The sequence below is a fragment of the Neospora caninum genome, chromosome XII, assembly GCF_000208865.1.
Source record: "Neospora caninum Liverpool complete genome, chromosome XII".
Lineage (NCBI taxonomy): Eukaryota > Apicomplexa > Conoidasida > Eucoccidiorida > Sarcocystidae > Neospora > Neospora caninum.
In genome coordinates this window covers 121138-147763 of record NC_018398.1, presented here as the reverse complement: position 1 = coordinate 147763, position 26626 = coordinate 121138, and the positions used below count along the sequence as shown (strand labels likewise).

The 26626-nt window shown below is 56.4% G+C and overlaps 3 protein-coding genes and 1 non-coding gene across 4 annotated transcripts; 3 read left to right on the top strand and 1 right to left on the bottom strand.

The window, feature by feature from the left end:
- Positions 1 to 426: 426 nt before the first annotated feature.
- On the top strand, positions 427 to 10086 carry NCLIV_060470 (hypothetical protein; the record flags this gene model as incomplete). Its single annotated transcript, XM_003885601.1, has 14 exons — positions 427 to 510; positions 1254 to 1445; positions 2108 to 2181; positions 2631 to 2819; positions 3389 to 3519; positions 4153 to 4294; positions 4842 to 4982; positions 5267 to 5410; positions 5870 to 6101; positions 6619 to 6780; positions 7534 to 7656; positions 8137 to 8310; positions 9456 to 9620; positions 10024 to 10086. 14 exons carry the CDS (start codon positions 427 to 429, stop codon positions 10084 to 10086), a joined length of 2016 nt encoding a protein of 671 aa, XP_003885650.1.
- Positions 10087 to 13257: 3171 nt separating this feature from the next.
- On the top strand, positions 13258 to 16721 carry NCLIV_060460 (conserved hypothetical protein; the record flags this gene model as incomplete). The annotated part of the gene is made up of 2 exons (XM_003885600.1): positions 13258 to 16122; positions 16401 to 16721. The coding sequence occupies 2 exons, from the start codon at positions 13258 to 13260 to the stop codon at positions 16719 to 16721; spliced, it is 3186 nt and encodes a 1061-aa protein (XP_003885649.1).
- Positions 16722 to 19198: 2477 nt separating this feature from the next.
- NCLIV_060450 (conserved hypothetical protein) lies at positions 19199 to 25852 on the bottom strand (the record flags this gene model as incomplete). Its single annotated transcript, XM_003885599.1, has 7 exons — positions 19199 to 19272; positions 19547 to 20666; positions 21166 to 21392; positions 21964 to 22636; positions 23298 to 23528; positions 24282 to 25046; positions 25442 to 25852. The coding sequence occupies 7 exons, from the start codon at positions 25850 to 25852 to the stop codon at positions 19199 to 19201; spliced, it is 3501 nt and encodes a 1166-aa protein (XP_003885648.1).
- Positions 23628 to 23699, top strand: NCLIV_t140001. Its single transcript has one exon. It is a non-coding gene; the product is annotated as a tRNA-Pro (tRNA).
- Positions 25853 to 26626: the final 774 nt, after the last annotated feature.

Here is a 26626-nt window from a genome sequence, read left to right as displayed (position 1 = left end):
TTGCGGTCTGCCTATGCCCCCGTTGCCTTTTCCTGCATGCACTGCTCATCCCGTGTACGGCTCCTTTCCGTTTACGGTTCGGCGCGGGCCTCCCGTCCAGCGAAGCCGTTCCTGTTGCCTCACGTACTCGTCCGAAAAAAGTGTGAGTCGTTTTTAACGCGCAAACTCGCGTCCTCTACTTTTCTTTTTCACCTGCGGCCTGCGCTGTTCTCTGGACAAGGCGACTCCCGAAGTGCTGCGGGTTCGGATACTCCAGGGCTCTCTAGTTTTCCGGCGCCCGCGACCAGCGGACCAGGCTGCGGCATCCGCAGTGCGTGCTTCTCGCAACTCCAGTCCAGTCCCGCGAAACAACAGCTGCTGAGGATGGCGACCGAGGCGAGGAATGGGACCGCATGCTGCGTCCCGACTGTTGGAGAGCACTGGGAAATGCCGGCCAAAGAGGGAAAGCTTCTCACGGGGTTGATGGTGAACAACTCCATGGCTGGCGGGAAGGTCGAATTCGTCCCGCAGGTACGCGAGGGCGCCCGAGGAAACGCTGGAGGCCCATTTCAACTCCAAGTCCCCGTGAACGGTCCGCGCTGAAAATTCCGTTTCCCCAAGGGTCTGAACCGCGTCACGGAAGACAGCGGGGACCGTTGATAACGCGAGGACTGTTAGAAGACGCATGAATGCCTCACCAAGGGAGAGGCTTGGTGTGTGAGAGTTTCGGGACACCTCTGCAGACGCTTTTTTCCACACCGGCTGTATTTTCCTCTCACCAATCGAAACCTTGTTCATATCGCTGCGTGTGCCCCGCTAGGCTCTGGCATCTCCGTGCACCCGTGAAACTGGGGTCTCTTGGAATACCGGCTGCTTGTCTCTCAGTTTCTTATTTGCCGGTCTGTCGCCCTTTCCCGCGAAACGCGCTGCGCTCGCTTTTCGGACTCGCCTGGCTCTGTTTCAGACTCCCTCCTACGGCCACGTAGGGCGTGGCCTGGGCTGTGCCTTTGGAAGCAGCGCAGGTTCCTGTGCGGTCTTTCAGCGCACGCGCGATCGGCGTGTCTCTGAGCTTTTTCTCGCCTCTAAAGCTTCACCCTCGTTCGCCTGCATCTCATAACTGGAGCCATATTCACTATCCTGGGTACTATAATGTCTCTGTTTATTCGATTTGAGTTACATACAGTTATGGATCGCGGATATCTACGTATGTGACGCGAACAACGCATGATCTAGCTATGATCTCTTTGTGTTATCTCCTTTATGCACCCGTTCAGAAGGGAAACCGCGTGTGCTGGTACGGCTGCGGGCCGACCGTGTACGACGCCAGTCACATGGGCCACGCTCGAACGTACGTCACGTTCGATGTGATTCGCCGAATCATGAGTGACTACTTGAACTACGACGTCACCATGTGCATGAACATCACAGACATTGACGACAAAATCATCAAACGCTCCATCGAACAGGTAACGCGAATCTGGTTGTTCCTGAAAAGCCGGGCCGTCTTGCGCACACCGGCACCCTCTGGGCAAATTTCTCTACACCTGAGCACGAACCGCCACATGAAAAGCCTTTGGCGTATCTCTCTGTCTCTTACCAAGTTCTTTGCCTGGAGGTCTGTTACGTTCCGTACCGTTGTAGGAAAGAGATATGTTAGAGACCGGGACTAGCGTCGAGGGCCAGGCCGGAAGTGGGCACAGAAAAACAAACACTAGGGTATTTGTGTGCATCCTGGTGGCATGCACACGTCGCGTGACGGCAAAAAAGTGGTAGGAGACTCGGCGTGGACGCATGCGTCTGCGACCAGATACCCAGACACGCAGGGAGATACAAGGACAGTGGAAATAAAAACTCTGGCGCTGCCCACGTGTGTTCCTGCGCCTGCGTTCTGGTGCAAGTGCTGATGCGGCAGAAACTGTTCCGCTAGGCGTGCACAAGGCAGCGAACGGTCCAGCCTGAAACGGACTCGACAGGCGGCGGTTTCTCGCGGGAGGTTCCCCGGATGGGCACACACGCCGTGGCAAGTCGCGTTTCTCTTTCGATCCGCTTCGTTACTCCACCCCGCGTGGGAGTCTCTCGAGAGATTCCCGTGTGTTCCGTTTCTGCGCCTGTCTCTACTGCTTCACAGGGCGTCGACTTCCTCACCCTTGCACGACACTGGGAAAAGGAGTTTTTCAACGACATGGCTGCCTTGAACGTTCGGTAAGCTGGAACGGCCAGCGCCGACGCGGGGCTATTTGCGCAGTCTTCAGTGCCTAGTCACAAGCGCTGGCCCCCGTCTACTACCGATGCTTTTTCTGTTTTCACGGGAACGCCTTCAGAAAGCCGCTACGTACAGCGCCTGTCCCCCGAGAGCAGCTGCGTCGGAGAGTGTTTCGCGGGGCCGAGGGTTTCTTTGCCTGGCGACTGAGCGACTGCCGAGGCAGAACTTCATTCCGTGAAACCGTTTCCCGAGGTCGAGAAACGATGAAACAGCGGCTGGATGCGCACGGGGAAGACCGGTCCATTCCTCTGTTGGTGTGGTCCCAGGTAGTGATCTTCAAGCTAAACGTTGCCGGTGGCTGCCCAGCGTGTGTCCTCACGAAGCGCCAGACTGGAACGCGACCTGGGAGAGTCAGAACCTGCGTTCACGTTGCGTCTTCGTGCCGCAGGTTGCCCTCCGTCGTCACTCGCGTCAGCGAATACATCCCGGAGGTTCTGTCTCTCATCGAGCGCATTGTGAAGAACGGCTACGGATACGAAAGTCAGGGGTCGGTCTACTTCGACACGCAGACCTTCAGAAAGACCGACAAACACATCTACGGCAGAATGGAGCCTTCGTCGGTCTCCGATGAAAGCCGGTAGGCTCAGGGGGGTGCTCGAGACACGGCGCCGCTTTTCAGGCCGAGACAAACCTCGACCCAAACAAGAGCCCACTGAAAGGAGGCGCGTTTCTCTCGGTGCTTTCCCCGTTTCTCCCTGCATGCAAATAGGAGGGCGTACCGGCCGACACACGGCGCCGAGCGTTATTTTCGGGCAGAGACGAATGGGAAGGGTGTCTTTATTACCCGTCGCAAATCCGTTTGTGAGCACGTCCCGAAAAGACACTTCTGTCGCTTTAGGTTTTCGTGGGAGACTCTGTGAGAATGGGACCGGACGCAATGGGTACCGGCGTGCCCGTGGTCCTTCCGCGTTTTGCGGGTGGCTGCCGGGGTCTGGTTTTCCCCTCGCCCCCATCGATCAACATCAGCTGGCTCCTCGCCTTCGTTTTGGCATGGCCGCCTCATGCGTCCCCGTGTCACCGCGCTCTCTCGCCTCCGCCGTCCTCAGTCTCCAAGACCGCAGAGCGGCACATGCGTGCCGGCTGCATCGCGTTCTCAAAGTAGCGGTGGGTCTGTGTGGTGTCCTCCCCTCTCGCCCGCCTGTTCAGAGTCCTCGAGGGCGAAGGAGAGCTCGGCCTCACCTCCTCCGAGAAGCGTCACCCCTGCGACTTTGCGCTGTGGAAGAAGGCGAAGGAGGGCGAGCCATCATGGGACTCGCCGTGGGGCAAGGGCCGTCCAGGTACGCGAGAGAACGAGACGGCGAGGCAGGCCTGGCTTAGTGTGTCCCCGCGAAACCGACAGGCGCCCCGACGCTGATGAGCCTTTTCCAGGCAGAACACTGGCATGGATACCCAGGGAGCTGTGCGCCCAATACGCATCATAATTGAGTTTTCACCAGGCATGCAATACCAATCGTGTAACTGGAACTCAGCTTTCCCAGAGGCCTGCAAAAAAACCTTAGGCCCAGGGAGAGGGGACGCCGCCTCTGGGTGGCGGCGTCCCCTCTCTCTGGGTGTGCACGGCTTTCTGGGCAACCGCTCAGCCCGACCTGGTGCTGCGCTCCGTCGTTTCGAACGCATCTCTTGCCGAATGTCTACGAACTGGGGTTGCTGTCGGTAGGGATGAAGGCATGGGGCATGCGCGTGAGGAAACCGAAAGGCGTCGAGGGCCCCACGTCTCGCTCGGGGTTTTGTCCCTTCCACCTCTCGTGCCGGCGGTCCTCCTGAGGACCTCCAGGGCGTCCCCGCTGGAGTGTTGATCAAACGCACCGTCCGAGGCGCCTGTGAAACTCTTATTTTCTCGGCTGCTCTGAGTGTTTCACGCTCGACGGCCGCCGCGATGTGGCCGTATTTTTGGTGCACCCATCCTCCAGGTTGGCACATCGAATGCTCCGCCATGGCCGACAGCATCTTGCCTTTTCCCCTCGATATTCACAGCGGAGGCATCGACCTTCGCTTCCCACACCATGACAACGAGCTCGCACAGTCCGAAGCCGCCAACGACCGCCCTCAGTGGTAAGTTTGTACACACATGTGTAACTGTATAGATATGTGTAACTGTTTATACATATATCCATACATCTATCGATATGTGTAATCACTGGGGATCCTTGCCCATGCCTCGACCTTTTTTGCCATCGAAAAACCCGTCGTCGCTTCACGCTCTGTGCCGGGGCGTCTGCGACTTTGAGCTAAGCGCGATAGAAGACGGAGGACTTGGTGGGTTTTCCTCGTCGAGGAGACCTCGCGTGGATGAGCAGAGACGTCGAATTCGAACAGGGCGGCGAAGAGACAGGATGGCAGGTAGCCGCTCAGACTCTGCCCCGCAGGCTGCGCAGTGCGGGACGTGCGCCAAAAGACCTGGCTAGAGGGTGTTGGGGCTGTCCAGCAGGGACCGATGGAAGACGCGCAGAAGCGAGCGTCCGCACTGCGAGGGGGGGCGTGGCGACTTCGCGTTCACAGCCCTTTTTCCACACTTTTTGGAGGCACGATAGGGGAGATCCGGGGCTTCGCGCTGACGTTTTCCGTGGAGCGTTCGGTGTTCCGTGCTGCCTTCTCTCAGGGTGAATTATTTCCTTCACTCGGGGCACCTGCACATCCACGGCGCTAAGATGTCCAAGTCGCTCAAGAACTTCATCACCATCAAGGAGTGTCTTTCCCGCTTCACAGCGCGACAGATTCGCTTGCTGTGCTTGATGAACCGGTCAGCTGTTTTGCGCCCGTCACGGCGGAAGTGATTCAGGAAAGGTCAACTGAGACGCGGATTTGCTTCACGCAGTGAAGATGCGATAGACCAACACACTGTGAACGCAGTTCACCACTCTCCCAATGTCCGTGAAAGGAGACACATATCGCTGTCGCTTCGCTCGTGTGATCTGTAGAAAAAGTTGTCAAAACGCATGCAGTGTATTGACACTCTTTTTCTGCGTTGCGCCGACCTGTTCTCCGCGTCGCGCGCTTTCCGCTCTCGTTCTTTTTGTTTCGAAGTGTTTCGTCCCAGGAGCCTCACCTTTTACTCCCGGAGAAGCCTTTGACCTTTACGTTCTCTTTCGCTTTCGTCGGTGTCGCTGTGTCTGTCGCGTCTCTGCCCCCCGACGCACGGGTGCACTCCGCAACCGGGCCGAAAGAGGGGTGCGAGCTCGAGACTGTCTCTCGCCGTTTTCTTTGGCATTTCCCGAACACGCGCATAAATCGCATTCGTCAGATTCCCGCTCCTCACCGTTTTGGCTCCCGACTTCGAAGTCCAGCCCCGATCATATTTTTGCACTCGGTCTCTGGGCCTTGCGTCTCCATTCAGTCTGGGGGAAAATGGACAGACACGAAAGAGAGCCCTAGGAGCGACAGTCGAGCGAAAGATAGGAAGAAGCGAGAGTGGAGTGGACGAGAAAGCCGTGCGGGTTTCTTCCGCACTGTGCCGCCTGACTTTTCCCTGTCTGCTCCGCGCCACACGACCGCCCCGTCGAGAGGCTGCTGAGCCTCCCAGCTGGAGTCACGCCCAGTGAATGTCTGCTTGAGACGCCTTTGCATGCGCGCGAAAGACTTGGGTCCCGAGCAACGAGTGTTCCTCCTCTGCTTTGTCGCTTCTTTCAGATGGGATTCCTTCATGAACTACAGCCCGGACGGCGAGACGATGCAGCAGGCCATCGACGTGGACCGCTCCTTCGACAACTTCTTTGCGCTCGTGAAGGCGAAACTGCGCGACGCAACGCCCGTCTCAGACTACGCGCAGAAATGGGGTGCGGACGATTTCGCTCTCAACGAGCAACTCCAGAGCGCAAAAGAACAGGCGAGTCCCTTGGAAGAACTGCGAAACTGCGACGTGGTCGGGAAGCCAAAACATGATCGCATGCAGTCCCCCCCGAAAAACTACCCGAACGACATGTGAATACGCATGTATAGAAGTAGCTGTGCATGCGAATATATATATATATATATATATATATATGTTTATATTAATAGGTGTATATATATATTTACATACAGATGGAGATGTGTGAATATGTGTATACGTGAATGAGAGGCCATGTGAAGCCAGCGGGAGAGGATCCTGTTGGCTGGGCGGGTGAGAGGGACTTGAACAGACAGAAATGGTTTGTACATCTTTGTATCCGCGTGCATTTCCCTGTATGCGTGCGTTTGCGTGGTCACGCTGCTCGCGGGGCGTTCCACCGGCCGCTCGCGTGTGGAAAGGCCTGTGCGGACAGATCTGTGAGAAGAAAAGTAAATTTAGAGAGGCGCGCAACTGTTGTGATCGTGGCGTGGACGTGGAGAATGTCCCGGTAGACCACAACGCGTTTTTGCATCCCCTTTTATGCTGCCTGTCATACTCTCGCCTTCAGGTGCACAAGGCGATTCTGGACAACTTCAGCACCCCCGAGGCCCTCGTCGCGCTGCAACATCTCATGTCGGCAACAAACAGCTACTTGAATCAGAAAACCGGTGAAGATGTGAAGGCTCCCCTTATCAAGGAAGTGGCGAAATACATCTTCCACATGCTCAAGGTAACGCCGCGGGAAACCGCAAAACACGCGAGAGCGCCATCGGAGAGATGGGCGCTGTCCTTCCCCTTCAGATGGCGCGTTCCGGGGCGGTGTATGACCACGCGATTGGCCAATTTGCCCATCCCCGTCGGGTGATTCACTTTGCTTTCTGTACATAAATGTAATATATATATATATATATATATATATATATGCGTATCTGTCCGTGTGCATGTGTCGACGGAGGAAAATGTGCACACAGACCTGTGTTTAGGATATATCGATGTGTCGCCATACGAATCTGCAGGGATTCCATTTCGGGAGCGTTCATGTCCTAGATTCTACGCCGCAGGCGCCTGTTTCTCCCGTTCCTTGATTGGAAAGGTGTCGCCGTTCCGAATCGCGACATGCGGGATCGGTCGTCAATTTTCTGTTGATATCCGTTAGTAAAAGCTGGTGGAGCGCGGGTCTGAAGTACGACCTAGAAAAAGGGCCAGGCCGCGAATGCGAAAGGCGGAAGCGGCGTTATGATGCCACCTGTGAAACGAGACTCCGCGGAGGGGGGGACCGTTTTTCCAAGTTGAAAGAACTCGGCGGGGATTTCTCTCGGGTGTCTGTTTTGTGGCGAAGGCGAGCTGCATGCAGCACCGTAACGACAACGGCAACAAATCCGCTCTAGCTTCGCGTGTCTCCTTGTATACACGAGTTGGCGCTTTGAAGACGCTCCTTTGCTTCTCTTGTGTCTCTCCCGCTTTTCGTTCCCTGCGCTTGCAGATTTTCGGCGTGGTTGAAGACGACGAAGAAGATTTGGCATACGTGAAGGCGCAGGGCTCCACCGCTGCCGCAGCAGCGGAGATCGAAGGCCTCGTCGAATGCGTGGGGGCGTTTCGAGAGCTGGTAGGTTTTCATTTCGAGGACACAAACCGTTTTTTCTGTCGCCTGTTTGTGTCATGCCATACACGGTTACACCAATCTGTATATCTTTATATCTGTAGACATACATGGATGCCAGGTGTGCTTTGAAGGTCTGGTGTTTGGACCCGTGGCTTTGTTAGGAGACATTCTAGGCGGATGAGATCCGGCATCGTGTTGTGTGTGAATACTGGTCTCCTTTCAAGCCTCTTCTCGCGGGTTTTCGCGTTCTCCTGCCCTAGCACTTTTCTGTTTGCATGCGCGCGGAGTCCTACTTCTGCCCTCACAGAGCGCGAGACGTCGCGTGGGGCTGACGCCCGGTAGGGTGGCTTTCGTGTTGATCTGCCGTATCCGCTTTTCCGCGGTGTATCTCCGTCCACCAGGGGCGTCTGATCGGGACGCAGGCGATGAGCGATTTTAAAAGAAACAGTGAACAGTTTCTGTCCCCCTTCTGCGGCGGTTCAGGTCCGAACAAGCGCGTCACAGGGTATGCGAGCTGTGAATCAGGCGCTGAAGCGAGCGCCGGAAAAGTCGCCCGGAGAGAGCGATGCGTCGCCGATCGGCGCGGGCGAAGCGGAGGGTGAACTGCTCCAATCGCTGAGTGTGACCATGAGTACGCTCCTCCAGGCCTGCGACGAGGTTCGAGACAAGAAGCTGACGGAGTTGGGAATCCTCTTGCAGGACAGGCCGGATGGCACCTTCGTCTTCAAACGCGTCTCCAAGTAAGAGGTTTGGAGAAGGATGCACGCCCGCGAAAACGCCTCTGGAGCTGGGCACAAGAGCCGAAACCTTTTTGCGGGGCGCTGCAAACAGGGGGTCAGCCCATTCGAAGAGAGAGAGCTAGGGGGACCAGCACGCGGTGTGGTGTGGCGAATACGCGTTGTGGCGAATAATTCGCGCTTTTCGAGGAAAGCCCGAGAAAGCAGAAAGGGAGAGTCGTCTCGACGTCAAACGGAGATGGGCGTAGGCCGTGAATCCGCTGCGGACGGCGCGCGGCTGAAACGGGTACTGCTGTGTTTTCGGAGACTTTCTGCCTGTGCCATGCGCGCGCGCGCCGTGCCACGCCGGGATGCCACTGCAGAGGCAATGAGGGGACACATCTAGGGAGAGTGGGTTGAGGAACGAGGTCTTCACACTCGGTTCGTTGTCTCACCGCCTAGACGCGTTTTGCGCAAAGGTCGACAAGCGCGAGACGACACGCGTGACGCGACTGTCTGGCGTGGTGCTTCTTCGCTTCTCTACTCACGTCCCAAGTCCACTTTTATCCACGCTTCCCCCCGCGATAGATTGTTGTCTCAGGGAAGAGCTTCAACGGGCGAAGGAACTGAAGGAGGAGGAAGAACAGAAACGACGGTTGCAGAGGGAGGAACAACAAAGAGCGGCTGTAAGTCTTTCCTTACGTTTCAGCCTTTTAAACGTGGGCTTGAACGTTTTGGCGAGGCGACTGGTGCGTCTCTCTTCACCTATTGATACCTATGTGCGTAAAAGCACGTCGCATGTGTGCATCTAGATATCGATGTACATACACATTCAACATACACATACATACCACCTTCGATCTGTAGATGTTCTTCTGTGGTTTATACATTTGTACTTTCACACATTTACCTGCAGAGAATGTGGCACACGCCGATCAGGGGACGCGCGCCTGCAGGAGCGCGAGTGGCTGCACGTGCACATTTGTGTGGAGTTTGGAGACCCTGTCAGTTTGCGTGGGAAAATGTTCCCCGTTCTCTTGGAATTTTTCTCTTTCCGTTGGACCCTTTTGTTCTTCGGGTGCGTAGGCGGAACTTCAAGCGAAGAAGGAGAGAGAGCGTCAGGTGCCCCCTGCCGATTACTTCCGAGTCTTGCATGCGGACCTGTACGCGACCTTCGACGAGCAGGGCGTCCCGCTCACGCTGAAGAGCGGGGAGCCTGTGTCAAAAACGCAGCGGCAAAAGATGCTGAAGGTGAGCGACTGTTTTCGTTGTTTTCACGCGTTTCTGTTGAATTTGTCGCGCGTTTTCTCGCGAGGTCAGGGAAGGAAATCGGGGCAAAGTGAAGCGTTCCGTAAGAGGCATCGCCGGAGAAGAAAGACGGGGAGGTATCCAGAGAAGCCGAGGGGAGGACGAACCAAAGAGAACAGGAGGAAATCCGAGGACATGAGGGGAGAGGCAGAGAGGGATCTGTCAGTTGACATCCGAGACTCCGAGAAGGACATCGCCCAGCTTCCGGGATGGTTGTGGACGTTTCGAGAGCTGTGCAGAAGTAAGGGCGAAATATCTACATTTGCGAGAGGACGGCCGCACGGTCTCAAGGAAGCAACTGAGTAAAGTTACATGTGCCATCGCGTGACTGCCTTGTTTTTTTCAGCAAATCGAGAAACATCAGAAGGTGCACGAGCAATGGCTCGCGTCTCGAGGACAACATGCTTAAATGGCAGCGAGGGGGACTGGATGCATGCAGAGTCTGGTGAAATGAGGAGTTAAAAAAATTCACTTCAGCCGTGGAACCGGATCCTGCCTCTCTTTTTTCTGCCTCGGAAAGGGCCCGCGGTCCAGTGCCCTTGGAGAAATGTCGCCTCCCAGATGGTGGCCGCACTCTCGGCGGGTATATTGTCTCTTCGCATTGCAGATGTCAACACGTCCAAAGCGTTTTAAACATATATATATGTAATATAATATATATATATATATATATATAATATTATATATATGCAGATATATACGCGGAAAGGCGCGCGACTGATGCATGGGTGCCAAGGGAGAGACAGAGTAAAAAGCAGGGGCCGTATGTTAAGCACCTTTGCTGACTAAAGAGTGGGCTACGGTGCCTATGTGTGAACGCAGACATGCTAGCGATTGGAGACACAGGGGGAGGGCGTGCGCACAGAGAATGTGTCACTGAGACTACGATGGGAAACGGCCACGAAAACCAGGCGGCAGACCTGGACAACATAATGCAGACCCGCTGGCATCTCTCACAGAGATTTTTCGATGGTTGGTATCCGTGCGAAATGATCGTTCGTGTTGCGTTTGTTTGTTGCCAGCACAGTGTGTTGACCACTTTTGCTTCCAAACTTCAACGCTGAGGTTGCAGAACGGCAACGCGCGGACGCTCGTTTTGTGGAGTTCTCCAGCAGAAGCGTGCAAAGCGATACGCTAGAGGATCTCGCCACCAGCCCCTGCCGCTTTTGACTTTTGGTTTCTGTGTCGTAGACAACATCGTGAACCCAAGCGTGGGCTAGCGCCTGGACCAACATATGGGATTTGAAAGTGAAAGTCGCACAGCCGAAAGCAGTTTTCGTTTTCTCGGCCTCCGTGAGGGAAGCTGCAACAGAGGCTAAACCACAATAGCCGCTCCTCAGACCGTGTCGTACATTGCTTTGGTCGTGCAGCCTTAAAAAACCAACAAAAGAGTGAACGCCTTTTGCATTCCACCGGAATTTTCGCTGGGCACTCAGCCACCGTACAGAACGTTTTCTAGTTGGACAACACGTTTTCAGTGAAAAAACTACACTTGAGAACAGTCGTCATGACTGGCGTGTTTTGCCCTCATACCGTTGCCGGGACAGGAGTTGTGTTCTCTAGCTACGAGTTCTTTATGCCGCTAACATGCATGCCGATAGATGCTAAGTGAAGCACCGTCGCTTTTAGTCCAAATTGCTGGGTACACGATGACGAGGTTTCTCTTCCACGGACGACAGCCACGAAAGGGTATCAACTTTTCAACTGAAGCGGGTTGCTTGAGGGACCAAGTCGGTGGTTCCCGCCGGATGGAACGGGACATCCCGCGGTTCGATTTTCCCCGGTTCGTTGTCGCTGTAGACAGAGCTCCTTCAGGACCGTTGGGCACCTGTATCCATTTCGCGATCAGACAAAAGGTTCTCGATGCTTCCGTCGTGCTTCGTTTCCCCGGTATTAACATCTACGCCTATTTACCTACTGCGCGGCACGCGACACATTCGTTTTTTCGTCAGACGGTGAATCTCGCTTCAGGAACGTATTTCGAGCACTCCATGACGCAAGGGTGAGGGTGCAGATACGGTGAGTCCCGGTCTGCATGGGCCAGGCGCAAATGTGCAAGCGACCGACAAGGAATCGAAGACGCCGGGTTAACGACCGGCAAGCAAAAATCGCCATGTTTTTCGTGTGCGATGAAGAGATAGTGACCTGGCACAAATCTTCGGCTGATGTCCCCATCCTTTCTAAATGAGATCACATGGTCCTTAAGCCAACCAGTCATCTCATTCATGGATAGTAGACGTATCCGCGCTGAGTAGGCTCAACTTCTGTCTTGTGTAGATGCCATGTGAGCGACAGCTGCGTGCACATCAATGTACGCGCCGTACCAAAGTAGGATGGACTGACCTTGAATACACTGTGCGGTGTCGCGCAGACAACCCAGTAAAATAGAACCGAGAATGCTCTTCTCAGAAATGGGACGTTTGCCGAAGCTCAAAAGGGAACAGTTCTGTCTTCGACCGCTCTGCCAGCCGTGTGATTTTTCGCCGTCGCTCCTTCAAGTCCGGATACGAGACACGTGAAGCGTGCATGCGCCGACATGGGTTGCTCGGTTGAAAATGCGCGGGCCTGTCTCCCGATTCTGCTCCAAGACACAGTGAGATGCCGGTTTAATAGCCAGGGATCAAGCTTTCACTGAAAATTCACTGGAAGACTGCCTTGGAGCTTCCCAGCAACCGTGTTTCCCTTCGGACTACATACGAGATGCCAAAGTCAATGTCCCAAGGGAGTATTTTTTCTAACACACATGCGCTAGACGCAGCTCACACATGCCCAGATGCTTGTTGTGTGGCCTTTGGAATTATTTCGCCAAGTAGACCGATGAAAAAGTTATCAAAGATAAACCGGCTGCCGTCGAAAGCTGTGTAGTTATGTTCTAGACTTTGCCCAGTGGGCCAACTGCACACTCATGGGTTCTCGCATGTGCAAATTAAAATTTCCTTCCCAGAACATGATCCTGTGATTGCATCAAGATGGAGATTAGAAAAACCGTTTTTGATCTCCATTGTCGGGAATCGCTGCTTTTCCATGCCGGACTGAGTCTTCAGGCAGCAGAAAGCTAGTCGTATCCGTCTCTCCAGGGTGTACAGACACCGGGTTTCAACAACCTTGACAGAAGCTGCAGTGCGCCAAGACGCGCTGCTTTCAGCCAGGCAAGAAAGACGGAGGAGAAATGAGGATATCTGGACATGAGGTGTGCCAGCCAAACTCGCCCACTCATTTGACGTCTGAAGGGGTTCCGTTCTGCGGAACAAGGCGTGATTCAACTGCCTGGCGCGTCTGTACCGAGTGCGGAGAACTGACCTTGGCGGAAGTGGCGGCGCGCCGGGGATCATTGTACAAGCAATTCGATTGCGATTTATGTTCTTCCGATTTGCTCCAGGTGGTTTGCCTTTCTGTTTCGCAGTCCGTACCAGCACGATGTCAGTGCTTCGAGGTCCGCATTTCCCTTGCTCATAGCAGGCGACTTTGTCACTGCAGGCCGTGACTGGCCGCCAAGGAACGGTGAACACTCCCGTTAAAGATTGCTTCGGTTGGCGCAGTTGCCTCGTAGTCTGTTTTCCTTTTTCCGCACTTTCTCACCATGGATGCCTCGTTTTATTCGCCGCTGACGAGCCTTTTTCAAGGCCACCTCCAGCAGCCATCGTTGACGCTGGATCTTCCGCTTCTTCACGCCTCGCGACCGCACAAGCTCCCTCCTTCTCTCTTGGTCCCCACGCACACCTTTCTTCTTCCGGATGTTCGGCCGTCCTCGAAGCAGGTTATGCCTCTCTCGCTTCGCTCGTCTTACGTTCTTGACTGCTCCTTCGTCCCACAACACCCGTCGCTTCTCGTGTGTTCGTCTGCGCCGGCGGGCTTTGTCGTCGCCCTCGATCTGGCCACCGGGCAAGCCGTCCAGAGTTTCCTGCTCCCACCGGCGACGCGTTCCAGGCTCGACGGTGTACGCAGCGACAACGCTTCCTTGTATTCTTCCACCGGCTCCAGCCCGTCTCTCACTGCTGCCCACATGCACGGGGATCCTTCCTCGCCACTCCTTTTCCTGGGGACGTCCGTGGGCGACATTTTCGCGTATGATCTGCGCTTCGCAGGGAGCGGCAGATGTGGAGTGTATGGACACCCTACGCTTCACTTGGAGCGTGCACATGACGGCATCGTCTCGTCGCTCCGAACGGGCGGAGGAGGCACAGGCATGTCTGCTGTGCACCCCACGTCTCTCCCAGGACACGTCTTGGTTTCCGGTGGTCTTCAAGACAATTGGATTCGCGTTTTCGATCTACGTTTCCCCTTCCACTACAGCACGGGCCCCTCAACTTCCACTGATGCGTCCGCACTCACAGGTGACTGGGAAAACGGCGGGGGGAGTTGTGGGGGGACGGTCCAGAGGAGGAGCCGAGGCCGCGTCCCGTATCCGATTGATGCGATTCAGCTTAATCCGGGGTGTCGATCGGCGGGGGAGGCCGGAGGCGCCAGGAACGTATTCTTTTCGTCTTCGTTCTCGGCTACGCGGCAGTGGCTCGAAACATCCGCTGATACAGACCCAGAGGAGGCTCTCCACACAGACGCTTGCGGTCTGCACGGGGGAGTCCAGACCTCGGCACGGCGCGAGAGAGGCTCCCAGGACGAGGGGAACCTCCCCTGCCACTGCTGTGCTGACACTGGTTCGGCGTGCGGCATCGTCGCAATGGACCTTTCTCCAGATTCGTCGCTCCTTGCGGTGGCTCAGCTGCGCGCAGTTCTGAAGGAAGCAGCGGATGACGCTCCTCCCAGGAGGGCTCATTCTGCGCAGACGCAGGCGGGTTTCAACGGCGGCTCCGTTTCTGAGTCGCGGTTCGGAGAGGGCCCCGGTCGTTTTTCGCCAGAATTGGATGGAGCCGCAGACGGCAAGACAGCCCGAAGCAGATCCGTGAAAGAGTGGAAAGGCGACACGACAACTGTGTTGTCGGGTGTCCATACACTTAAAGACGGGATGGATGTAGAGGAGGAGGATCGAGCGCTTAGCGGCATATGTGGATTTCCCAGACGCGCAACGTCGAAAGGCGACGAACCAGCGGCCGCATCAGCTATGGCCGGAACGCAAACGAGGAAACGCCTCTCTGTCCCGAGAAGGGACGCCCGTCTTCTCGCTTCCGACTTCGGACCGAGAGGTGTTTCTGCACGCGACAGTGTCGCGCGAGCTCCCGTCAAGAGGGACGTGTGGCGAGTCGAGGGCGAGACGACAATCCTCAGTGTTGCAGAGGGTCTGAAAGTGGTGAAGACGCTCGCCGTCGCCGACGCGTCGTTTTTTACGTCTGTGGAATTCAGCCGAAATGGTAAACACCTCCTCATGGGCGGGGGAACGAGCGACAGTAGTTTCTGTGTAGATTGCCGCGCCTGCAGTTGCTGCTGTCTCTGCTTCGTTTCGCGGCGGAACCGAGAGGAAAGCCAGCGGTGGAAAGACGACCAGGAGCGGAGGCGGCGGGCCACATTGTCTCCAAGGGGCGAGGAAGAGGCAACAGAGGACGGCGAGGCAGCTGGCTGCTGCAGCCGAGACCACAGCTCGCGGTGCATGCCGCAAGAGGACGAGGACGGGCAAGCGGGGAAAGGCGAGAGATTTCGACAGAGGCCTTCGGAGAGCGGGCGAGAGCCCCAGGCGGAAGAGGCCGGACCGGCTCACCGGGCCCAGCTGGTGAATTTGCTGCAGTCGAATCGTCTGGCTGTTTTGAAATCGCCCGCGGATGGCGCGCTTGCCTTTGCCGATGCGTCTCTGCTTCAACTTGCGCTTTCCTCGGAGAACGCGACGGATCAATCCGTCGCTTCGTCGGCTGCCTTCCATTCGCCCCTCGCTTGGCCCCCTGGCGACCTCACTCGCGTTCAGATCTCGCAGGTGCCTCCGCCGCCTTTTCTGTCTTCTTCACTCCAGTCTACCTCTCTCCGGCTGCGACTTTTTTCGCCCGATAGCGCCGTCCTGGACTGCCGACGGCGCGCCTTCTGGAAGGGCCCTGCTGCTGCTTTTCCGCTCCTCTCGGGCGAGGAAGACGAGAACCTGGAGAATGTGGTGTCTGCGTCTTCGCGCCCCGCTGCCAGTCGCGCGGCCTCGCCAAAAGAAGCAAAAAGCGGAAACGCTTCCGCCGCCTCGCCTCCAGTGAGCGCGGCCGCTGGGCCGTCGTCTTTGCGCGCCCCGCAGGAAGTGCGAGACCGCTTCAAGGACTCTCGCGAGGCCACTACCGACCCGTCAGGCCGCTTGACGTCCACGCCCTTCCCCCAGTGTCACCCGCAGATTTCCCAGTTTCTCTCGGCGTGCGGGCCTCTCCATCCTCACTGGGGAAGACCGAGCTGCATGCACGACCGATTCGTGGTTGCGCTCTGGGGCGGCCTCGTCGCCGGCGTGGGCGGCTCGCCCCACTACCCTGGGCTGAAACTCTGGCAGGCGACGACGGGCGTCGTGCTCAGCTGGACCGAAGGCATCCTGGTAGGTTTTTCTCAAGTTTCAACGTTTTCGGTGGGGCTTCGCGTCTTTGGGCGTCTTCGTCTGCCTTTTCGTCACACCTGTGTTTCCGCGGCGTGCCGGTTTATACTTTGTTACTTTGTTCACCGCCTGACCGCGCCCTTAAGGTACAGCACAGGTCACAGAGTCGACAGGAGCGGCAGCTGCATCGAACACTTTCCCGATATCGTTTTTTTTAGGTTTTCATCCTGTCTTTGTTTTCGTGTGTCACGCACTGTCTTCCGTGTGCACTTCGCCTCCAGGCTACTCCCGAGGCTGTTCGGTGTGTCCGTGGCCACGCCGACTTGAGCACGGGGCTGCTGGTGACGGCGGGAGCTCTGCCCGCACGGCTTTCCCGAGAAGACTCGCGTTTCCCGTCTGCGTGCCGACTGGCCACAGGGAAACGGAGAAGAGAACAGGACTTTCTGAGTGAATCGACAGGCGGAAGGCACGCGAGGCGACCTGGCGTTACTCTGTGGTCACTCATTCACCGAGATGTGTTGCTCGAGACGGCGCTCAGGAAAGAGATCGAAGGCGAGTCGGCCTTTCTGCTCGTGGATCCTGACGATGAAGATGCAAGTTAGGCGTCGATAGACGCTCGGCTCCAGCTGCGCTTGGAAACACAAAGTGGCAGGTCGCATCCGTAGCTGTTAGCTGTCGCCTGAAAGTGCCGAGCGTGAACGCAAATTTGTGACAAACACGTGCGTCGGTTTCAGAGGTGTCTGCGAAAAAGGCGTTCTGTCTAAAAACTGTTTCTGCGCGCCCTCGCTCCAGAAGTCTTCGCCACATCCCTTCCACTGTGTCCATCGAGCTGGCTGAGGTCGATTTGTAGTTCCACATTGCTCAGCGAAAGCTACGGATTCACGTAGATGCACACATCGCTATCTGGATTCAAGAAACCTCGAATTCTCGGGGCCTCTCGTCTCCAACGGGCGAGGCGGGGGCGTGGGAGCGTCAACAAGTATCAAAGCTGTTTCAATAGAGAAGAGATTCCGCCGGGAAGAGACGCCACTCAAGGGCGCGGTGTAAGCTCGAGTTTTTCTTAGAGAACCCAGGCCCCCCCCCCTCCCAGTCACTTGCCGCCCGGCGCCACGTGGCTGTGGTGTATGTGGACACGAGGCAAGCGTGGCAAGTCGCTTTTTCAGAGACACGAGCGTCTTTGCAGCGACCTGGAGCTTCATCGAGGTCCCCGGACCCCGCAAACTACAAATGTTCGCGTGACTCTCTCGTGCGCTGCGCGTTCGCGAGAGACAGGCCCTCTCGTTTCTCACGTTGTTTTCGCTGCAGCTTCTCGGTCCCGTACCACTGCAAACCTGTCGTGTCTCTCGCGCTCTCGTACTGGCGTTTTCTGCTCTTCTTGTACAGTCATAAGTTCAACTTTCCTCCACTGTTCTTGAAAAGCGAAGCACAGCCATTGAGGAGAGAAGTGACTGCAGGAAAGGGGCGACGGGGACACCGCTTGCTGGCCACGAGCAGAAAAAACTGTCGGGCGACCAGCTCTATGGCCCCCACCATTTGTGCGACCGGAGCACAATAGAACTTGGATCCGGTAAACAAAGACATTCAAGATCTAAACCAGTAGTCCAACTCTGCTGTGCGGGGTGTTGCGTTTAGCGTTCTATTCCTGTGGTTCCACCTTGTGCCGGGGCGCAGCCTCTATACCAAAAGCTGCGCGAAGACCTAACGAGAAAAAATCCGTGCGAGCACGGACTTTGTTCGATGGCTGACTCTGAGTGCCTGCGCTGCTTCACCGCCCCTGTGTGACTCTCTTACAATTGAAGCTCTCAGAGAAATCTCTTGTCACCTCCCAGGAGTAGGAACTTGTGGGTATGAGCATCAAAGCGGAAACTCTTTACTCTCAAAAACGTTTCCTTTCAGACACACCGACTGCTAAGTTGGTATCTCTGCCTCAGCGAAATCCCCCGACACCTCGCCCACGAGACAGAAACCCGAGAGATATTGAACCTGCGAAACAATAAGGCCATTTTCGCCCAGGACCCGAACTGACGGGCACTACAAAGCGGGAAGTACAGCGATCTTCGCGGAAGGCTGACGAGGGCGGGCGGAAAAAGAAACGGGGACAGAAGACGAACCGAATGAGGATCCATAATCTTGTTGACAAAGGAGAAGCGAACAGATGTAGAAGTGGTAGGCAGAGTGGACGTGGCTCAGGCAAGCGTAGTAGCAGATTGGCAACCACCGCAGATGAACTGCAGAGCTGCGTGTACCGTGTAGTTTGCTTCCTATTCTCTCCTATTTATTTCACTGTCCACCCTCATCTACGATGGACCGAAGAAGAAATTGCGCCCGGTGAGCATCGTTCTCCGCAGCATTCCTGACAGCGGCAAACAGACAGAGGGGTCAGTTGCACCAGTAAGAAGAAGCTACAGTGTCTTTGTTTCGCGAACTTTGAGTACCCCCACCGTTTGCAAATAGCAACTAAAAAACAGATTGTTCGTCAGGGTCCACCGGAATCCACTGCAAAAGAGAAGCTGCACAAATGCGGGGTCGTCTGACCACGGCGACCACACAAAACGTTGCCTCGTTGCTCGCGGTGGAAGTCCTTGCGTCTCTCAACCTTGCTTTCCACAGTCTACGTTTCCCCCCACGAAACCTTCGTGCCAATCGCCTTTGAGTGCTCCACGCTTGAGACGCGCGGTCAGTCCGTGTTCACGCACCATGCGAAATGAGGAACAAGAACCACGCGAGTCGTTCCTCGGGCCAGTTGCCACCCGCGCGTTTGTCCCTGTGAGTCCGTGGTCGTCTCTCCAGGATTTGACGCGCTGTCCTGTGTCGCACGCTTTGCAGCAACCCCGAGGGGCGGATCGCCAAGCCAGAGCCTCGCAAAACACTGCAGTTGGAACGCGGCGGCTATGGAGAGATCGAAACCTGGCATGCATGGAAGGAAGACAACATGCGGACTCGGGTTGTCAGACAGAAAGCAGAAGGCATTTCTGCCGAGTTCCAAAAGCGCTCTTTGGGAGGGAACCGCGATCACATGACGGAACGCGCCGAGGAGCTCGGCGAACTCTCTCTCAGCCTTGAACGCGGCTACCCCCTTTCAGACGAAGAAGCTGTTTTCAAAAACTCGGTGCGGCGTTACTGCATATTCGTTGGATGAAGCGCGAGTGACGACTGCAAAGCAGTTCACGGGGCCGCGAGCACTCCGAAGATCGAGGCTGAGGTAGTTGATGCAGACCGGTCGGGAAAAGGTAGGTGTCGGCCACTACCGACGGGGACGGCGTGTGCTTCATGTCTTGGGTACTCTTTTGAGAGAAAAAGTCTGCGGCGTCGGCGGACAACGTTCCTGCGGAGATTCTTCCGAGATCAAGAAGAGGTGCTGTGCCGAGGGGCACGCACGCACATGACGCTGTTCAACCGCGTGGACGCCCGCGGCAAACTCGCTTACCGTCAACCTGCTTGTCGGCTCTCTGTTCACTCCCGCCAGGGTTGCGTGAAGATCTTCCCAGTGCGTCGCGCTTCCTTGGGCCGCCGTGCCAGAAATGCTGCGCGTCTCCCCACAGGAGAATGACGCCGTTGGGGGACGGCCTCGGGACGGGCGAAGGGACGGCGCTGTTTGGCTGGACTGGCCTCTCTGTGCAGGCGTCAGGCTGCTCTTTTACCGCTTGGCGTTTCCGGTTCTGGACACGCAGTGAAGAAGAGAAGGAAGTCGCGCTGTGAAACGCGGCCTCCAGGCGTTGGGTCTCCTCCGGTCCCAGATAAAGATACCCGGTGTACGGATTTTGTCTCGCTGCCAGTGACTGCTCGCCCGCGCCCGTTGGCGAGCAGTCGCCTGCCTTCGTCGACGCGTCCCTCCGTGGGTTTTCTCTCTGTGCGTTTTTTTTGTCCCTGGAAGTACAGCTGTCGCTGGTGTGAGACTCGGCGGTTCTCTGGGCGTGGGCGGCCCTCGGCGCCAAGGGGTGACTGCTGCGGGTGGTCTGGTTCCCTGGGAAGAAGCCTCCACACGCGTCCACAATGGTGCTACCAACGCCGAAGAACTCCTGCAGGACGCTCTGGACAGCCGCCAAGCCTGACTGGGTGCTCCGTTCGATGAAGGACAGGCTTCTGTACGGGCAGGGGAATTCCGTCCTCGGCTCGAGCGGCGCCTTCGGCCTCTCGGATGCGAAAGCGGAAGAAGACTCGCAGTCCAGTTCCTTGCCCGACTCCAAAAATGGGACGTGAAGACCAGGCACCTTCCTCAGAGCCCTCGACTGCAGTTCAGAAGCCTTGCTTTCTTCCGCGGCTCTCGTTGTGCTTGACTGGCGATGACCGGCGACAGCGGACCCCCGACACGCCTCAGCTGAGGCGCTCCTGTCGGGCTGCCCCACCGCAGGGTTGTCCCCTGCAGACGGGAAACGGGAAAAGAGGTCCGGAAGGCTCTTCCCTTCGTCGCCAGGCCGCAGCGTCCGACCGATCCCGAGTCGAACACGGAGCGGGGACGTGCACGACACGGTTGACTGCAGGCGGAAAGGAATTGCTGCCGGCTGCCTCACCACTGAGGGGACCACGTTGGATAACCTTTCGACGACCTGAAGAAACACACACACACGTTAGCGAACCTCTGGTCCGGTTCCCCAAATTTGAACGGCGGCTCACACGCCTTCACCCTTATACACTGAAATGCACACACCAAGCACCAACACCGTCGTGCTGTCTGCTGCGTCATCTGAAGGGTCTTTGCTTCACTGTTATCTGGAAGCAGAAGCCGCGAGATGCTGGGTCAGTAAAAACGACGACGGGCTGACCACGTTTTTACGCACACGCGCCACCCACTTTGGATCTCAGATATCCCGTGTTGTCAGGGATGCGGACACGCTCACAACACCGAAATAGAGAGCTCGCCGGCGGGGTTTTATGCGGAGGAAAATTCTTCGTTACACGAGTTCTACAGAAGCGTAAGGCTTGGTACGTCAGCATCGAAAACGGCGTAAAAAAACGCGCTTTTCTTGGTTCACTAGAAGCTGCGGAACCGTGCCTACTAACGGTGGAAGAACCCGCCAGAGAGGGAACGGTTTTCTGCTTCGTTACCTGCATGGCCAGTGCTACCCTTTCGTCACGGCGACCGTCGAGGTGTCGTGCATGGTCATTCTCGAAATGAAGCCGCAGGGCAGCTCGGAGGAGCGCCAGTTTCCGCTGTTCTTCCACAGACAGAAAGGAAGAGGAAGGAGCATCCTTTCCCGGGGCGGAAAGGGACGACTCGGAGGCGTCGCCCGATGATTGGGACCGAAGTTGCTCACAGAAGACGGCAATATCGCCTGCAACCGCACAGTGGCCGCAAAGACGGTTCCACGCACGCACACTTCTCCTTTTGCACGAGCGCAGTGATCCTCTGTAAGACGAAGGCCAGAGGTTCTGTTTCTCCATTTAACGAATGGAGCGTGAAGGCACTTCAAGCGTGGCTGTAGATCATGCAAATGGCCGCCCTAGCCGAGGCCCCGGTTTCCATCAGACACACGCCATATCGTTAAAAGCCGATGGTGCACAAATCGCCATTCCGCATAACGCGAATTCCCATCCGAATTGCCACTGCAACTCTGCAGTCACTCCACTTGCTTGGGAAAAAAAGTGCATAGGAACAAGCTCGATTCCTGGAAAACCAGGAGAAGAAAAGAATGGAAACTCCTGGCGGCTCTTCCCAGGGAAACACGTACGACCACTGCCCCCGGAATCGCCCAACGCGAAGTTTGGTACCGTTTTCCCCGCCTCAAAAAGAGGCTGTCCTTCTGCTCCACCCGTGCCGTGTCAACGAGTTGCTGGATATTGTTCACACTCCCTGGTGAACTAGAGCTTTAGTATCTTTTGGAAGCAACAGGGTTTGTTCCTTACTTGACAGGAGAACGGGGTCTAGAGGAAGTCTGATACCCCCCTCACGAAGACATTCCAAATCGGCTTCATGCCGTTCACGCTGCATCTTCTCCTGTTCCCTGAAACGCCGGCCATCACTTCTGCCACTCCCTCCCTCAACTAGTAAAAGAGAAATGGTTAAATTCAGCGCTGCCGAAAGAGACAGTGTCTGTGGAGTGCATGCAGGAGAGAAAGCCACGCAGTCCGTAGATCCTGGTTCCGGGCCGAGAGGAGAATCTATAGCAACGTCGTTCTTCCTTTCCATGGACGGAAAAGCCGGCGAAGCGTCTACGAGCGGTCTTGTGCCTAGACATCCTCTCTCTTCAGCGCTGTTGTGCACGCCACTGCGCAGCCTTTGCGAGAGATGTTCCACGATTTCGTGAAGGTCGATACCATAGTCCCCCACGCCTAGGAGAACAAAGGCTGCGTGGACGTTGCTAAGATCATCTAGTGATAACACCGGCAGCAGTGCTCGAAGCTCGTTGGACATGCTGCGGACGACGACAGAATTCCGAAAGCCGCAGTCTGTCAGCGCACAGGCAACCGCGATCAAGGCTTGGGAGTGGGCGAGCCGAGAGAAGTCCGTGCTGCTGGCGTACAGCTGAAGATATTCAGCAACAACGATGCCTTCCCTGGAAAAACTGAAAAGAAGATCCTGATAAACAGTGGACGGAGAACAGAGACATGAAAAAGCGTGCAGCGTTTGCCCGGCCCAAGATGGCGTGGCAATGCAAAGAGAACGCAGCACACTTTCTGCAAATGTATGAGGTGCTCTTGTGGAGGATTACAGCATCCTGACGCGCCCCAAGTGTAGGAAGAAAAGGTACATTTTGCCGGATAAGCGTCTACAAAAAGGGCAAACAACTTTTCTGCGCGCGCCGATGAAGCCGCAGCAACGAACGAGGCAGGAACAAGGCTTTTCCCTGCACAAGGCTGAGCTCCTAAAGGCTGTCAGGGTCCCCAGTGCACACCTTCTTGTACCAGAAGGGAAGCGACAACTCCGACTGTGAACAAATTTGGCGTGCATGACACAGAGAAACACAGTAGCTTCGACGACAGGCATCCTGCTCCAGTGCGGCTTCCGCTTGAAGCAGCTGTTCAGATCAGACTCATAATACGCGTCTGGGAAAGCTGGGAGCAGGATTTCGATTTCACGACGCGTTCCACTCAAAACTTTCGGAGCACATCTCTCCACAAGAGCACCACCAGTGACCCCCGGCACATACCACGAAAACACACAGAGCAGCCGTACCTGGCTTAGGATGGTGAACGGATATCTGCTGTCCCGGCTTTCTCCTCCCGACACCGACGCTTACTTGCAGATGACGCTGCTTATAGCGATTGCTATTTTGCCGGACGTGAAGAATAATGAGGTCCACGCTCGCGCCGCTGTGCAGACCCAGTCGAGCCAGTGAGTCGGTCAGGACTACGACGTCGTCGGGATCGAAGGTTGAGAGAAGCCGCGGCAGTTGGACAACCAGCCGGGCGATTAGCCGGTTATCCTTAACACCCAATGCCGCGCAAGCGCGTAAAACCATGCAGATCGACTGCCGACAAACAGAAGAAAATGCAGAGAAAGAGAAAAAGATGGGAGGCGAAGTCCAGTCAAATCGAACGAAAACCATCTACGCGTGTCTTCATAGCGTGGCTGTTTAGTCTAGTGGTATGATTCTCGCTTTGGGTGCGAGAGGTCCCGGGTTCAATTCCCGGAACAGCCCTTCTTTGAGATCTCCTCCCCTCATCTGCTGATCTAAGATATGAATTGGTTTATTACTTTTTTTTTCTCTCCGTTATTTATGTTCCCTTGTGTAGCGCGCTGAATAACTCTCCGGATGGACGGGAAGGGTTGCACAGCATCTGTTCATGGGGGTTCCCCCCCCGTCACTCCACAAATCCGAGTACAACGCTTTCAGAAACACAGAAACGAAACACCGTAACAGTCCCCTGGACCACATTCACAAGGTTTTCCCCCTGCCTTTGGTTCGCCCGCGCGTTCCTCCACTTTTCTAAGACTGCCGACAAGGTTCACCAGGTCACCTTGCGCTCTTTACTGCCGAGTGGTGTCTCGCCGGCTACTTCAGCTGCCTGTTCGCTGTCCTCTTGCTTCCGCTGTTTCACGGAATCGCTCGCGGGGACCAGCAAATTCGGCGTCGAAAAATCGGTTTCGTGGCTTATAGTGAGTTTTAGACCCGAGCCGCCGTGTTCCCCGCGTGCGCTGACTCGTCCTGGCCCCTGACACTGTACTAACTGACGGTCGAGCGGACGCTAAACTGTGTGCTTTCCGCCGCGCTCTGCCTCACTTCGGCTTTAAATTGCGGAAGGCGTTTTGCGACCTCGTTCACCACGAGACCAAATGCGCTGTCTTGAAGTAGCTCAAGTGTCCGCTGCTTTTCGGTACCACCGGGACAGTCGACGCCTCGCATCCGTTCGCCTGAAACGTGGGGCTCAGCCGCCGTTCGGGCGTCGCTCGGCCACGTCCCGCCAGACTTGCAATCTACCGCGCGTGAGTGCTCTCGCAGTCGTTGAATCGCCACAGCAGTGATTGTCAGCTGGTGAGAGTGCATGCGGCCAACAACTTGCGGTAAGATGTCGCGCAGCACGAACGCCATTAACGGGTGGTTGCACTGGAGCTTTGTCAGCCCATAAATGACTTGTGCGACGTCGTGGGGGAAAAACCTGCGTTCGGGTTTTGTCGCCCGTGTGGGGCGCGCGAGACCGTCAGCGCGGCCAAGGGGCGCCGGTGCTTCTCTTCCGGACTCTGAGGCCGCGCATGGATTGCTCCACAGACACAACAGCCTGCTGCTGGCGGTTGCCAGAAGCTGGGCGTTCCTGACGTTCAGGCGCGCCAGGCTGCTGATGACGCTGGCCAGCTGCGGCGGCGCAAGCCCCCGTATGGCGTGGTGCCGCAGCTGCCCACAGAGAGCTCGTACTGCTTGTTCTGACTGCAGCCTGTGGGCAGCGAAGGCCTCGAGAAGCAAACAGCAACTCGCCGGCGACGCCACCTGTGCGTTCTTCGCTATCGCCGTCGACGCCGCGTACAGGAAATCCGTTCTGAGGTACCCAACCTACGAAGAAATGAAAGACGTACCGCGCGAGCGCGGTGGACAAACTCCAGGCAGTGTCGGCGGAAACTGACGGAAACGGAGTCCGTCGTTCCCGCGAGCGCCCTGCGCCGCCTCCGCGCGTTCCCGCCCCTCCGTGGCCTGTGCGACAGCGCAGCTGTCGCACTGAAGAAATTTGGGCCAAACACGCACGACTCGGAGACGCCTGCATTTCCCTGGCGAAGTGTGCACCGCTGTCCATGACGGCATTCCCACCGAGAGGGGCTACGAGAACTCGCGAGGGCGGCAGGACTGCGCGCGACTGGGCAAAAAGCGGAAGGACAGAGAACCTTGGACACTGGACAGCAAGGCACACACGCGTAGGTCGCCGTGCGTCTTTGGATGCCAAGCCACCTCACCTGATGCATGGCGCGGGCCAGACACGCAATTTCGTCCACGTGGAAGCTCTCGATGTTTTGAATGATTTTCGCCTTCAGAGGCTTCAGCAGCCATCTCTGGCGGGTTAGCCTGTGCAGTGCAGTCGCGCGGAAGAGGGCAATCAGACTCTTTTTATCATCCCCGACAGCGGCGGCCAAGCCGGCCGCGTCGGCTCGGAAGGTCCCGAGCAGCCACTGCGCCCGAGTCTCTTCACTTTTCAGACTCGCGTCCATCAGGCATGAAACAGATGTCGCCACAGCCGGATCCGGCGACGCGTCTGGCCGCCTCTGAAGAAGTTCAGTTGCCTCGGCGCCCCGTGTCGGTTTTGCGTCGGCGTCTGTGGCGTCGTCCTTCTCTTCCTCGGGAGAGGCGAGGACGTCTCCGGCTGTCATGACAAAGGAAATCTCTCCCAGTGGGAAGTCGGAGGCGTTGAACCGAGACAGCTTATTTCCGAAGAGAGACCACAAAGGAAGGCCATTCTCCTCCAGGACGGCTAGCCCGGACTTTCGCTGGCTACCCTCTTGCCGTCGGGGATAGGCGCAGCGAAACCGGGATTTCGGCGCCTCCGCAAAGGCACGTCGACGCCATGGAGACCAGGCTTTCGCTCTTCTCGGCCCGGGGCATGTGCGGCTTTCGACAGAGAAAAAACATTTCCTTCCCAGCAGAAAAGGGAGGTCTCCGCTTGTTTTCGAGGCAGCGAGAGCGGCCTTAGAGTAAAAGGGCGGGAGCACCGGTGCCGCCTTCGCCATATCTGAACATGCTTGATCGCTTCTTCCCTCTTCATCCGACCCCTAGAGACATACCGCAGCGTTATGCAGAATGAATAGACTTGGAGGCCGATCCCTTCCGTGGAACTCGCTGGAGAAGGTCAGTTTGCTGCGAGTGTCGAGACACGCTAGTAGAGACCCGATTGTTGTTGTCTGGACTGCGCGGGCAGCACCTGAAGAGTGGGGGAAAAAAACTCTCATCGCGGCTAAAGGAGAAAGAGAAACACACGCAGTAACAATTTCCACAAGAACGTACTGGAGACAAATTGGGATTCCCCCCTGAGACAGAAAAAATCAGAGTCCACTGGGCTCTCCACCCCGACTCCCGAGGGGCATTGCCTGTAGCTGTTACTGGAGGGGACCCCGGGTCTCTGCATCATTTCTGGAACGGGGCTTTCG